The following is a 14626-nucleotide window of genomic DNA, read 5'->3' as shown; positions in this document are numbered from 1 at the left end:
GTGAGTTTTTGGGACCTCTTCCCATAATTGGCCCTAATTGGAGTCCTATAATTCCCATAATTGGAGTCTAAAATCAGGCTTCCATAGTAAGACATCATTACACCAATGCTGGCTGCAGTAAATATGACTAAACAAATGGACGATGAAAATTCAGGAGCCTATGGGGAAATCACCAAAGGGTAGGCCACCCCTTCATTTTTATAGATGAGGAAAGTTAAGTGACTTGTCCTGGGTCACACAGCTAGTAAATCACTTGAGGCAGGACTTGACTTCAAATCTTCTGCACTGTAAGCAAGTGTTCCATCCATTAATCTACGTACCTGCCACAAAAATAAAACATCAGTTGTAGGGTTTGACTTCCTACCTCTCACTGACTCCCAGTCTAATACACTATCCACTATACCACCCAGCTACCTCAAAGAGCTAAAGACCATGAAGATCTCCACCTAATCCAGGGAATCTATATAATTTCATAATTTCTAAATCTTAAGAATTACCCCCTGAAAGGGCCAGAGTTACTGAGAGGTTAAGCTGCTTGCCCAAGATCGCCTACCTAGATGTCTCAGAGGCTGTATTGGAACCCAATTCTTACTTCCAAAGCTTTCCTCTTTCCACCATATCCTACTGCTTCTCAAGTAGACAGCAACTTGGTTTAGTGTCTATTTGATTTGAGTCCCTAGACATTTTGCTAATTTGAAGATTGATTAGTGCTTCAAGGTAGATGTCATAGTGTAACTGTGGTTGTTACCATAAACATGTTAACTGTATCTGATCATCCACTTATTAAAAACCCTCCTTCCTTGATATTTGCACTTTCTTTGTTCTACCTTTCTGCCTTCTTTCACTGCCTCAAATCTGACTGTTCCCCAATACTTGGTGTACTTGGGCCTCTGTGCTTTCCTCTACATTCCCTTGGTGAATTGACTCTCATAGTTTCAAACATCACCTCTGCAGGAGATAATGTACATCTGACTGACTGCTGATTCCATATTTCTTCCTTCCTGCAGGAAATCTTCATGTTTTACCATCACTTTAATTTTAAAATGCCTCAAACAGAACTTGTCATTTCCCCCTAGAAATTTAATTTTCCTGGTTCTATCAATAAGCATCAACATTCTCCCAGTCACTCAAGGTCAGCACATCAGTATAACAGGCTTCCCTTTCTACGATGTAGACCCAGACACCAAGTCCTACCAATTGTTCCTCTGAAATGTATCACATCCAGCCCTTCACCATTCCTGCTTTTACTTCATCCAAACTCTTATCATTTAAAGCTACCTTCTCCCTGTTTCTTGCCCTTTTCCCATTCTATTCATCTTCATTACTGCCTACTATAATCTAATGCCTCATGTCACCACCTTGGTTGAAAATCTCCAGTGGGCCAGGTATGTTGGTGTATGCCTGTAGTCCCTGTGCTGAGGAGGCTAAAGCTGATAAGTTTGGGAGTTCTGAGCTACGGGAGAGCTAAAGCTAATCAAATGTCCTTACTAATCTTGGCAATAATATGGTAAGCCCCCCTGGGAATGGAGGGCCACCAGAGCTGCTTGAGGAGGGGCAAGCTAACCCAGGTAGAAAAAGTGGGGCAGGTTAAAACTTCCTTGCTAATCAGCATTGGTATTGGGTCAGCAAGTGACCCTTGCTTGCACTTGCAGCCTGAGTGAGATGGGAAGACTTAAAAAAAAAACAAACTCCAATGGCTCCCTGATCTTAGTCAAAGCTCAAGTCTAGAATTCAAAACTATTCCTAATCTAGCCTTAACCAGCCTTTCCAGCTCCATCTCCTGTGCCAGTCGCACCATGCACTCTCCTCCTAACAGGAGCAGGCTGCCAAGGTCATACTTACCAGTCCTCGAAGCCCACCCGGATAAACACAGAGACGAGCCGATCGGGAGGTGCAAGCACTTGAACTTTATTCAGAGGCCATCACAGCAAGGCCAAGCAGGAAAGCAAGAGCAAGAGAGCAGGAGCAAGAGAGAGCGAGCTCCGACCCCTACCGCCCCTATATACCTTCCTAGCCCCTCCTCCTCAGCCCGCCTACCAGTGAATGATTGTAGGATCAGATACCTGAAGGGGATGTCTGGGGTAAGCACTGCACCAAGGGAGAGGACGTGACAAAGGAAGCTAGGCCGGGATACCGGAAGGAGACGTCTGGGGTTAGCGCTGCATCCAGGGAGAGGACTAGACAAAGGGAGCTCGTTCTCTGCTGTCCCACTCCCACGTAGCACAGCCCCCTGCCTCAGGAGCACTTGCTCCGGCTACTTCTCCATATCCTGTTCCTTCCCCAGTTCATCACAACTCCACATGGCACAGCCCCCTGCCTCAGGAGCGTGAGCTCTGGTTACTTCCTAATATCTTGTCCCTGCCCCATCTTGCCACAACCCCCACGTAGCACGTAGTCAACATCAGACAATCCCTCACAATTCCCCCTTTTTGTTTAATTGAGGGGGCAGAGACGGGGTCTCAATACTAGGGCCTCGGTTTTGAGTGCCTCTATTGAACCTCTAAGAATCCTAAGGAAACACCCTGATATAGTGGGTAGTAACAATAACAGTATAAATGCAAAAAGAGCTATAAATGCCCAATGGGTTATAAGGGAGGGGATGGGGAAAGAGGTATGTTTAATCCAATCGCTAAGGTGATGAACAATATCAGTCTTGTGCTGGTGCCAAGTGTCAGATATGTTCCGCGCCAGTCTAACACCCACAAAGCCTGGAGAGTGTCATTTATGCTTTGTGAAAGGGCGTCGCAAGTGGTGTTATGGTTTAAGGGTGTTACACAAATGGATCGATATCGGCCATCACATGGCAACTGCTGTCTCAATTCGAGCCACATAAGTTCATTCCCAATGTCCTGGGCAGCCAATGCTATTTTTTGAATCTGCTCCTCCAGCTGCTGATGAATATCAGCCTGTACTTGGAGGGCGTGGGCGAATTTATTGGCCAGCTCCTCTATTTGTGAGGCAAGCAATTGCTGTCCGCTATATAAGTCCTGTATCTGGAACTCCTCGAAGATGGATGTTGCCAACGCAAGTGCCCCCAGCCATTCTCTCTTGTGTTGACGATAATTGACAGGGGTGCCCAGGGCACTGGAGCTGACGCAACCTGTGGCAAAGTCCCGATCGCGCAAAAAAGTGAAAACAGTTTACTCAGTTTAGTCATCCTAACTGTCTTTTCTTTCTGCTCTCTCTGAATTTTCTGTTGACTGTGTTTCTTCTCCCGTCCTTGTTGTCTCTCCCAGGGCTTCTTCAACCCGTTTTGTTCTTCTTTCTGGTACCCAGCGGCTCCAGCCATCAGGATCTGTAAGACATAAATACCCCGGCCCTCTCCACAACACTACAGATGGGCCTTGCCAGTTTCCCTCATTGTCCTTCCAGAGGACTTTCTGGTTAAGGGATGGTGCATGTAGTGCTGTTTTTAAGGGGCCAGTTGAATTGCAAGTGGGTGGTGTTATTAGCTGTAGCATGCTGGGGGATAGGCCCATGTCTCTATCTAGACAGAGAAAATTGTATGTATATAAAGCTTTATCCACGTCTGCTTGTGTGAGGGATTGTCTGATGTTGGCTACTGGCACGTGGAGATTGTGGCAAGATGGGGTAGGAACAAGATATTAGGAAGTAACCGGAGCTCACGCTCCTGAGGCAGGGGGCTGTGCCATGTGGAGTTGTGGTGAACTGGGATAGGAACTGGATACGGGGAAGTAACTGGAGCATGTGCTCCTGAGGCAGGGGGCTGTGCCACATGGGAGTGGGACGGCAGAGAACGAGTTCCCTTTGTCTAGTCCTCTCCCTAGGTTCAGCGTTAACCCCAGACGTCTCCTTCCTGTATCCAGTCCTAGCCTCCTGCGTCAACGTCCTCTCCCTAGGTGCAGCTCTAACCCCAGACGTCTCCTTCCTGTATCCGGGCCTAGCCTCCTGTGTCACAAACTCTCCCTTTGTCTAGGCACTAACCCCAGACATCCCCTTCCGGTATCTGATCCTACATCGAGTCACTAGTAGGCGGGCTGAGGAGGAGGGGCTAGGAAGGTATATAGGGGCGGTAGGGGTCGGAGCTCGCTCTCTCTTGCTCCTGCTCTCTTGCTCTGGCTTTCCTGCTTGGCCTTGCTGTGATGGCCTCTGAATAAAGCTCGAGTGTTTGCACCTCCTGATCGGCTCGTCTCTATGTTTATCCGGGTGGGTACCGAAGACTGGTAAGTATGACCTTGGCAGCCTGCTCCTTATAGGAAGAGAGTGCACAGCGTGACCGGCACATGCTTGGGTAGGCCACCGCCTGGAGCCCCGACCTCCTACTCCCCCTTTTTGTTTACTGAGGGTAGCTTTCAAGGTACGATGGGCTCACTCAACAATAGCCTGACCTGTGGGATTATAGGGGATCCCTGTAACATGCTTAATGCCAAAGGATGTAAAGAAGGCAGTCATTTGTGTAGATAAATAGGCAGGCCCGTTGTCAGTTTTAATGACGTGAGGGATCCCCACAAAGGCGAAGCAATGGTACAGATGCTTAATAACTGATGGGGTGTTCTCCTTACTGGATACAGTGGCCATCATAAATTTGGAAAAGGTATCAATGCAGACATGGATAGCGACACGGCCAAGGTGAGTAACATTCATTTGCCATAAGTCATTGGGAAAAAGACCGAGTGGGTTAATCCCCTTACTGGGTGGAGGGGGGAGGAAGGGAACACAGCGCACACATCGCCTCACAATTTGTCTAGCCTGTTCACGAGTTGACGCCTGTATGGTTTACCAGGGAGCTTGCTGGTAGGTGTAAAAAATCACGGGCTTGTTCAGGAGGGGTGAGGACTGGCAGTAGGGAGCACTGTAAAGCACGATCCGCTACATCATTGCCCTCAAAAATGCCTCCTGAGGTGGACTGATGAGAATAAACATGGAGCAGGCATGGAGGATGGCAAAGACCTCATTTTTCTGGGTAGAGTCATAGGGGGTTGCTAATGCTGTTATTTCCTTGAAGGCCTCATGATAAATAGAGGCCTTTCGGTTTTTTGTAGCATCAGTGAAAACTTTTGGGCCTTGAAGAGGTTCTCCCATAACCTTTCGTTGGGGGGGTACTAAGGTTATTTGCTCTAGCATGGGGAGGAGGAGGCAGGAGGAATGGGGACTCACCTTGGCCCACTGGGAACAATGTGCCCAAGACCAATAGGTTTGCATAATGGCTTCTCGCTGTCCAGGTTCAAAAGCAAGTAAAGTAAAGGTTGCTGCCCAGACAAGTGGACTGCCCTTTGTACGGCAGCTAAGGCTAGTTCCCCTAACATCTCATAATAATTTGGCAGCACCTTGTGAGCCTTCTTTGCATATACAAATTCTAATAATTTGGGACCTTGATGTATAACACAAAAAGGGCTCTGTTGATTGACCAAGGAGACCTCTATTGTAGCTTTGGGGTCCCATCTAGCGGTCTGGGCCTGGGCAGCAAGTGAGAGTATTTGGGACACTGCCACCTTAGCAGCAGGAGTCCATGCCCAAGGGGAGTTCAAATTTGAATTTCCCTTTAATATATCATATAAAGGCTGCATTACAGCAGGAGGAATGGGTGTGTGGGCCCGGAGCCATTGGATCTGTCCCACTAACTTTTGGAAGTGATTCAAGGTGGTTATCTTATCAAGCCCTAGTTCAGGAATTTGATTGCTAATAGAAACAGCCTCCATAGACAATAGACTAGACAAAGGGAGCTCGTTCTCTGCCGTCCCACTCCCACGTAGCACAGCCCCCTGCCTCAGGAGCACTTGCTCCAGCTACTTCCCCATATCCTGTTCCTTCCCCAGTTCATCACAACTCCACATGGCACAGCCCCCTGCCTCAGGAGCGTGAGCTCCGGTTACTTCCTAATATCTTGTCCCTGCCCCATCTTGCCACAACCCCCACGTGGCACATAGCCAATATCAGACAATCCCTCACAATCTCCCACTATAAACCATAGTCATCCAAGCTTTTATTCCTATTCCCACGTGGACTGTCCACCTTTCTAAATCTTCAACTTTAAGGTCCAGATTATATCCTGTTAGTCCTTCCTTGGCCACTCCAGTTCAAGATGCTCTCCCCATTCTTTACTTTTTCACAAACAGGTATTGTTCAAATCTAGCCTCATACATTTCCTTGCTCTGTCACTTGGACAAATCACTTAACCATTGACTGCCTCAGTTTCCTCATCTGTAAAATGGAGATGATAGCACCTACCTCCCAAGGTTATTGTGAAGATAAAATGAGATTAAAAGCACTTTTCAAACCCTAAAGCACAAGCACTATCATCATCATCATCATCTCCCCAAACTTGATCTTAAATTCCTAGAGTAGGAATCCTGTCAATATGGTTCTTTTGGATCCCCCCTTCCCCATTGTCCAGCACAGTGCTATGCACATAGTAGGAATTAAATATGGAACTTATAACTTTAGAGACACCATAACATATCTGAAATGTAACTATAGCTATAATTACGTGTGTGTGAAGTTTAGCTATTCTTTTCGACTCGAACATATGTGCAAGATGCAGTTGAAAGAAAACAAAATTCAATCCTTACCATCCAGGAGCTTTCATGGGGTAGGGGGAGAAGATTCAACACCAAAACAGATAAATACGATGTTATTTAAAAGGGGAATCACACTAACACATTTGGTAGGAAATAAGACAGAGGAGTTGGCACCTGAGTTAAGCATTAAAGAAGCTAAGGGTTGTATTAGAGGTTGGGGCAGGGAGGGTGCATTCCAGGAATAGGGGCAGCCTGTGCCAGGCCTGGAATACTGAGTTCTAGGATATGGCTAGTAGGTCAGTCATATGAAATAAGTCCGTAAAGGAGCCAGAATGTGAAGGACTTTAAAGGAAAAGCTGTATTTTGTTCTCGAGCAGGCATTCTCAACCTCTTTGGCACCATGGACCCCTCTGGCAGTTTGGTGAAGCCTACAAACCCCTTCTCAGAATAATGTTTTTAAGTGTATAAAACACATAGGATTATAAAGGAAACCAATTATATTGAAATAGTTATCCAAAACCTTTTTTTCCCCTTAAATACACGGAGGTTCAATGCTTTTAAATGCATAGAACACATAGGATTACAAAAGAAAAGCAACTATAGTTATTAAAATATTTTTTAAAACTTCAAGGAGTCTCAATTTTTAAATGCACATATTACATAAGATTACAAAGTAAACCAATTATATTTAAGTAGTTATAAAAATGCCTTTTAAAAAAACAAGCATTCCCAATGTTTTTATAAAGCATGAAATACAAAGGATTACAAAGGAAATCAATTATATTGAAGTACAGTTAAAGCCAGGCCGCTAGGTGGCGGAGTGCTTGGAGTCGGGAAGACGATTCAAATCCAACCTTAGGCCCTTACTAGCTGTGTGACCTTCCGCAGGTCACTTAACCCTGTATGCCTTAGTTTCCTCACCTGTAAAATGAGCTGGAGAAGGAAATGGCAAACCACTCCAGCATCTTTGTCAAGAAAACCCCAAAATGGAGTCACGAAGTGTCGGACACGAATGAACTAGTTGAAAAATACTTAAAAAAACAAATTCAAGGATTCTCAATGTTTTTAAAAACATAAAATTAAAAAATTAACAAGGAAACTAATCGTATTGAAGTATATTGCTGAAAATATTGAAATATTTTTGAAAACCATTTAAGTATATATTTTTTAAAAATGTTTAAGTTAAAGAACGACAGGCTACGAGCCTGGGTGCTCCTTACCGGGGGGTATCGTCTCTGGGCGTTTCGTTTCTGAGGGAGGGTCAGTGTGGAGGTCACGTGGGCGGGCGGGGGCCCCTTTCTCGGCAAGCTGCAGGCAGAGCTGCGCATCCCCCCGGCATCCTCCGCACCCCCACGTCATTGCCCCGAGCTGGAGGCCTTCGCTCTCTAACTGGCTGGCACCCCTGCTCGCGGTGTTCAGGCTCGTCCACCGGCCCGCCATGGCCCCCCAAAAGCCCCGCCACCAAAGCCTCCAGACGTGCCCCCAGCCAGGTTCGCCTCTCATTGGCTCCGCGGCCACAACTCTTCTCCCCGCCCCCCACCGGCTGGTTTATCAGTGGAAGAGCCGGGGAGAGGGGGCTTCTGGGAGTTGTTGTCACTCTGGGATGCAGAAGGCTGTGGAAACTCTCACTCTCGTGAGCCACCGGCCGCATCACGTCCAGCCCTCGCCCTTCCAATCAGCGGCCAGCTTGTCTGGACGAACTACAACTCCCGGCAGACCCCCGGGCACCGCGTTTTGAAGGCTAGGCTCGGGGCGTTTGGGGAGGTTCCTCCTGCATCCTCCCTCCACGACTCCCCGGCGAGAAGCGGAGTCGGGGGTCCACGAACCATGGAGGAGAAGGTGTTGCCCTCTTTGGGCAACACCAAACCGCACCTGGAGAAACTGACCCTCGGGATCACCCGTATCTTGGGTATGGAGAGGGAGGGAGGATGAGGAAGAGGAGGGGCGGGCGGGCGGGGCGGAGCCGGGATTGATGGGGGAGGGTACGAGGCTTGAGAAGATGCACCTGGCTAGTCACGTGGTAGTGCCTGAGCCAGTGGGTGCCGGGGGAGGAGAGGAGGGTCAGGCTGGGAGGGTCATCCGTGCGCGGCTTGGAGGCCACGTGGGCTTCTGGACTAGCCCAGGCTGCTGCACTGGCGGGGCACCAGGCGGGAGTCCAGGCTCTTAACCCAAAGGGGACCTGCCCGGGCGCAGGGATGGGGAGCCAAGGCCAGACCACAGTCCCCTGCGGAGAACCCAGCCTTGCCTCAGGCGGCGATGGTGACAGGCTGGGCAGCCGGGGCTTTGTCCTGGGACCGGGAGAGAGAACCCCGAGCTCCCGCGCCGGGTTCTGCGCAGGCAGCACGAACCCCAAGCCCTTCCTCTCCTGCGCCCTGTTCCAGGGCCATTGCCAGGCTGACCACTGCGGGGGGGCGGGGGGAACGGGCAAAAACCGCAGGGGCAGGGTTACTGACGTTACTATCGCTAATAATAATCATAGCTAACATTTATATGGCGCTTGTTATGTGCCAGGCACTGTGCTAAGCGCTTTACAATTAATAATAGCAACTAACATTTGTATAGCATTTATGTGTCAGGCACTGTGCTAAACACTTCACAATTGTTATTAATAATAGCTGACATTTATATAGTGCTCAGTATGTGTCAGGTACTGAACTAAGTGCTTTACAATTATTATTTATAATAATAGCCAACGTTTATATAGCACTTATGTGCCAGGCACTGTGCTAAGCCCTTTACGATTAATAATAGCAATTAAGATTTATATATATAATTATTATTATTAATAGCTGACATATCACTTCTTATGTGCCAGGCACTGTGCTAAGCAACTTACAATTAATAATAATGATGATGGTAGTTAACATTTATATAGAGTTTACTATGTGCCAGGCACTGTGCTAAGCACTTTACAGTATTAATAATAGCTGACATTTATATAGCACTTATTATGTGCCAGGTACTAAACTAAATGCTTTACAGTTATAAAAGCTAACATATATTGCTTATTATGTGCCAGGCACTACACTGAGGACTTTACAATTATTATTGCATTTAATCCTCAAAATAACCCTGGGAGGTAGGTGCTTTTATTATCACCATTTTACGGATAAGGAAACTGGCAAGTAGTGGTTTTTTTGTTTTTTTAAGTGATTTATGCAGAGTCACACAGCTATTATGTATCTGAAGCCAGGTTTGAACTCAGGTCTTTCTTAATCCAGGCCCAGTGCTCTGTCTGCTTCAACATCCAGTTACGTGTTTGTGTGGATAGGTATCAGTGAATATATTGCATGTGTCTGTATCTGTGCATACATAAATACACCTAATATACACATTCATATATATACAGATATATTTATTTGCAGTGTCCCGAAAGTCTTAGTGCAGTTTTAAGCTAAGGAAATACTTCCCAGGAGGGGCTTCCTACAATCTGTGAAATCATAGGCAAAGTACAAATAGATACAGATAATATGTCCATATTACATACATAAATCTACAGTGTTCCAAAAGTCTTAGTGCGGTTTAAGTTGTTAGAGCTTTAAACTGCACTAAGACTTTTGGGACACCGTGTGTGTGTGTGTGTGTGTGTGTGTGTACCTATATATAAATTGTGTATATATACATATATATGTGTGTGTGTGTGTGTGTGTGTGTGTGTGCGCACATATGTGCACATATATACAAACCATATATTTTTGGACCAGACCTGTAATTCTGTAGGTTGTAGAGAGCTCTCCGGAACTCCCTCACATCAATCATATCTACAACTTTTCTGCCACTTATAGTCTTGTTGAGATAGTTGCCTGAGCACACAGCCTGTAGATGTCAGAAGTGGGACATAAACCCAGGTCTTCCTATCTGGGAGACTGGCGCCCTATCCACTTAAGCCATACTGTCTCTCCTATGTTACATGTTATATAACACTTGATTATTGTTAAACTTTAAATGTTCTAAACATTTTTTAAAATTCCTGACCTTGTAGATTATGAGGTTTCTCTGTGTTTTGTTTAAATAACTAATATTTCTGTGGCCCATAGCAATGTTTGCAAAGAGCTTTATATAAATTATCCCATTTGATCCTCATATTAATCCAGTGAGACAAGTGCTACAGATATTATTGTCTTGGTTTTACAGATGAAGGAACAATTTAAGGGGTGTGAAGTGACTTATCCAGGGTCACACTAAAGAGCATCTGATCAAGGAGTCAACCCAGGTCTTCCCTAATTCCAGGTTCTATTGACTAGACTGTGCTCCCTTTCAGCTTCGTACACCTTCCATTATAATAGTTGGACTACTATCACTGATTGAGAAAATACTTGATGACATTAATTCAGTAATGTTTAAGAAATGAGTTTATTAATGATGCTTTCAATGATGTAATTACAATAATACCTACCTACATTTGAAATAAAGTAATACATACATGTCCAGCCACATGTGTGCACCCCACATGAAGTAGGCACTTAAATATGTTTATCAGGCAGAACCAAGTATGCCAGAGACGCTTTATTCAGTCTAAGTTATACTTCCTTATTTATTATATAGAATCATTTAATGCAATAAAAGCTAGGGGTCCTCAGCCCACGGGTTGAGATCTACTCATCTATTCTAGAAGAGCCTCCAAGCAGCCACCGTCTTCTGCTTCCTGTTTCTTTCCCTCCCACTTCCCTTTTCATAATACCTGCAAATAGTGAGAGAAAGTTCACTGTTGTTCATTGCCTTACAAAGTGTACGAATGATCAGTGTGATGCTAGTTGCTAAGCATGCCATCATCTGACTATTTCAGATTACTCCCTGCCACCTGGCCAGTGTGTTGTTGATCAATATCTAAATCAGTTAGGCAGCTTGATGTGAAGTTGTTCTGCAGTTGTGTGCGGTCCCAACTGCCATAAGCTCATAGCAGCCTGTACAGCAAGAGAATATTATTAATTATCTTAGTGAGTGGCTTGTGGCCCTTCGGTAGCTCCTAGACCAAGGGTGGGGAACTTTCGGCTTGGAGGCCACGTGTGGCCTTCTAGGTCCTTGGGTATGACCTTTTGAATGAGTCTAAGTTTTACAGAACAAATTCTTTTATTAAGGGGATTTGTTCTGTGAAGTTTGGATTCAGTAAAAGAACTGCACTTGAGGACCTAGAGGGCCACATATGACCTTGAGGCCTCAGGTTCCCCACTCTTGATCTAGGGGTTCAGTAGGTGGAGTTGAAGAGGCAGAGCATTGCAGATAGATGGCACAGTGGATAGAGCACCAGCCCTGAAGTCAGGAGGACCTGAATTCAAATCCAGCCTCAGACACATAACACTCACAAGCTGTGTGACTCTGGGCAAGTCACTTAAACCCAATTGCCTAACCACAAAAAAAAAAAAATTTTTGAGTATGAAGAGGGAGAGCATTCCAGGTATGTGCAGGTTGGTGGTAGGAGTTGGCACATCGTGTATGGGGAACAAGATGGATGCCAGTTTGACTGGAGCATAAAGTTAGAGAGAGGAAGTAATATGTAATCAACCTGAGTGGTACTAAGGAGCCTGGAAGGGATTAGGCTGGTCTGGGTGTTTATGAGGGTAGGAAGGAGTGGACAGGAAAGGGAGCTTTGGTCTAGGCAGTCTGACTCAAAATCACAGGGATTCTGTGTGGAGCCATAGGACAAGACAGGGTCATACCCTTCCTAGGAACAGTGGTGATGTTGACTTGATAAGATAACAAGAACAATAAGAATAAATTATCAGCTCCAGGGTATTTAACAAGATAAAATGCCAGCATTGGCTGCTAGGCTTAGCTGGTGTCTTTCTGGGATGATTGGATGAGCCAAAGATCATTTTGGGATCTTTTAGGATTAGAGGGATTCAGGTGAGGTTTTACCTACACTTCAATCCACTTGGGGGCAGCTCTGCCCCAAGATGAGTCCCAGAGTGGAGCAGATTCACTTCGCCTGATTGAGGGGCAGGGTCTCTGGAAGTTAGAAGGTCACTACTCCTGGTAGTGAGGGACAGGCAGTAACATAGTACTTGGCAAGATGCTGTCACTTTCAAGGCCTTTGTGTCCCACCAGCTGGGTGGCTGGAGACTTTTAAGTGAAGTCTCACCTAGGTTACCCTAGTTTAGGGACACTAGTTTGGATTGAGTGATAGCTGACTATTAGGGGATCAGACAATGGAATGTGATCCTATTAGGCATTTGAAAAATCTACACATCTCCTCTGAAGCAGATAGGTGGGATTACAACCCCAAAGGACAGCCCGGAACTTACCTGCTATAATCTGCCCAAGGCTACACAGATGGGAAGTGTCAGGTCCTGTGAATCCGAATCCAGCGCCTGTTAGGGGAAGTGATTGGAGACAGAAAATGCTGAATGTTAGGTTTCTGCAGTAGCATTAAACAGTCAGCAAGCATTTATTAATCACTTAATAAGGACCAGGCAAAGCTCTAAGCCTTGGGTATATAAAGAAAAGTGAGACAATTAGCTCATATCTTAATGGAGGGAAGACAGCATGTACATATCTGAACGTATACCAAACATACAAGGACGTTTGGGAAGGAGGGCACCAGGAACTAGTGGCTTCAGGAAAGGCTTCGTGTAGAAGGGGGCACTTGAGCTGAGTCTCCTAGGACACCAGGCATTCTGAGAAACAGAGAAGAGGAGGGAGCGCATTCTAGGTATGAGAGACAAGTAAGTCACAGACACAGACACTGGCCATGAGATTGAGCAACAACTTGGAGGCCAGTGTGACAGTGGTTAAGGTCATGGAGGAGAGTAAAACCAGAAGATTAGAAGGGTATTTAGTGACTTCATTCGACACTCTCCCCAATAACAAATTAAAGATCATGACTCTTTCTTTGAGGAAGTGAAGGTAGGGGGTAGGAATGAATGATTTCCTGAATTCTCTCCTACCTTCTAGGATATATGAAGATTCCTTATTTTGCTCTGAAATATATTCATCTGTAAGACAGAGACAAACTTTTGGAACAATACTATTTCTAAATTCCTATTCTTAGAAGGTAGAACCTCATATTCAGGAAAATTTATGGTTCTGGGAGTGGTGACACATGCTTGTGCTCTTGGCCACTGGGGAGGCTGAGGCTGATGGGAGGCTTGGGCTTAGGGTGAGCTGCCATAAGGCCAAAGCTAATTGGGTATCTGTACTAAGTCCAATATGGAGAAGAGTGCCACCAGGCCACCTAAAAATGGGCCAACCAGCCCACAATGAAAAAGGAACAGGTTAAAGCTTCCTTGCTAATCAGTAGTGGGATGAGGCCTGTGACTGGCCACTGAACTTTTCATTCAGGCAAGATAGGGAGAAAGAAACAGTCTCAAAAAAAGAAAATTCATGGCTGAAATAAGGAAACACGGCACAGTAGAAAGAGGGCTAGGCTTGGAGTATGAGCAGAGATATAAGTTCAAATCCTGCTTCTATCACTTGTAGGAAGACTTTCTTATATTCACTTTTGTAACCTGTAAAATGGAGATGATAAATCAAGGATACTAACTGGGAAATGACTGAATAAACTATGAATGTGATGGAATATTACTTTGCAGTAAGGAATGACAAATATGAAGAATTCAGAGAAAAATGGAAAGATGTATAGAGTGATGCTGAGTGAAGAGAGGAGATGCAAAAGAACGGCAGGCACAATTGATTGACCACAATAGTGTATGTAAGGTCAGTGCTTTGAGACAGCAGAAATAGGGGTCAAATATAATGGACAGCGTTTGGTTGAGGTTTTGTTTTGTTTTTTGGCTGATTTTTTTAAAAAATTATATTTTCATTTTTTTTCAATTACATGTAATAACAATTTTTAATACTTATTTTTTAAAGATTCTGAGTTCTAAGTTCTCACTCTCTCTCCTTCTTCTCCGGCCTCCTTGAAAAGGCAAACAATTTTATATAGATTATACATGTGTAGTCATGCAAAAGATTTCCATATTAGCCATGTTGCAAAAGAAAACACAGACCATTAAAAAAAAACAAGAAAAATAAAGTTTTAAAAAAGTATACTTCCAACTACATTCAGACTCCATCAGTTCTTTTTCTGGAGGTGGATAGCATTTTTCATCATAAGCCCTTTGTAATTGTCTTGGTTCATTGTATTGCTGAGAATAGCTAAGTCATTCACAGTTGATCATCACACAGTATTGCTGTTACTGTGTGCACTG

At 45.1% G+C, this 14626-nt stretch overlaps 1 protein-coding gene across 3 annotated transcripts in view; it reads left to right on the top strand.

The window, feature by feature from the left end:
* The first annotated feature begins 8044 nt into the window (after positions 1 to 8044).
* The window catches only part of LOC114051913 (tubulin polyglutamylase complex subunit 2-like), a 49825-nt gene continuing 43243 nt past the window's right edge, over positions 8045 to 14626 (top strand). The window contains exon 1 of one of the 3 annotated variants that reach the window (XM_027874312.1): positions 8045 to 8388. In XM_027874312.1, the coding sequence (XP_027730113.1) occupies positions 8307 to 8388 (82 nt within the window). In that variant the 5' untranslated portion in view covers positions 8045 to 8306. The remainder of the gene's footprint in view (positions 8389 to 14626) is intronic. The other 2 variants (XM_027874311.1, XM_027874310.1) reach the window with 2 other exon arrangements.

The sequence above is a fragment of the Vombatus ursinus genome, unplaced genomic scaffold, assembly GCF_900497805.2.
Source record: "Vombatus ursinus unplaced genomic scaffold, bare-nosed wombat genome assembly UNPS02014807.1, whole genome shotgun sequence".
In the NCBI taxonomy this organism is placed as follows: domain Eukaryota; kingdom Metazoa; phylum Chordata; class Mammalia; order Diprotodontia; family Vombatidae; genus Vombatus; species Vombatus ursinus.
Note: the sequence above shows the minus strand (reverse complement) of the source record. Positions and strands in the feature narration are given on the sequence as shown.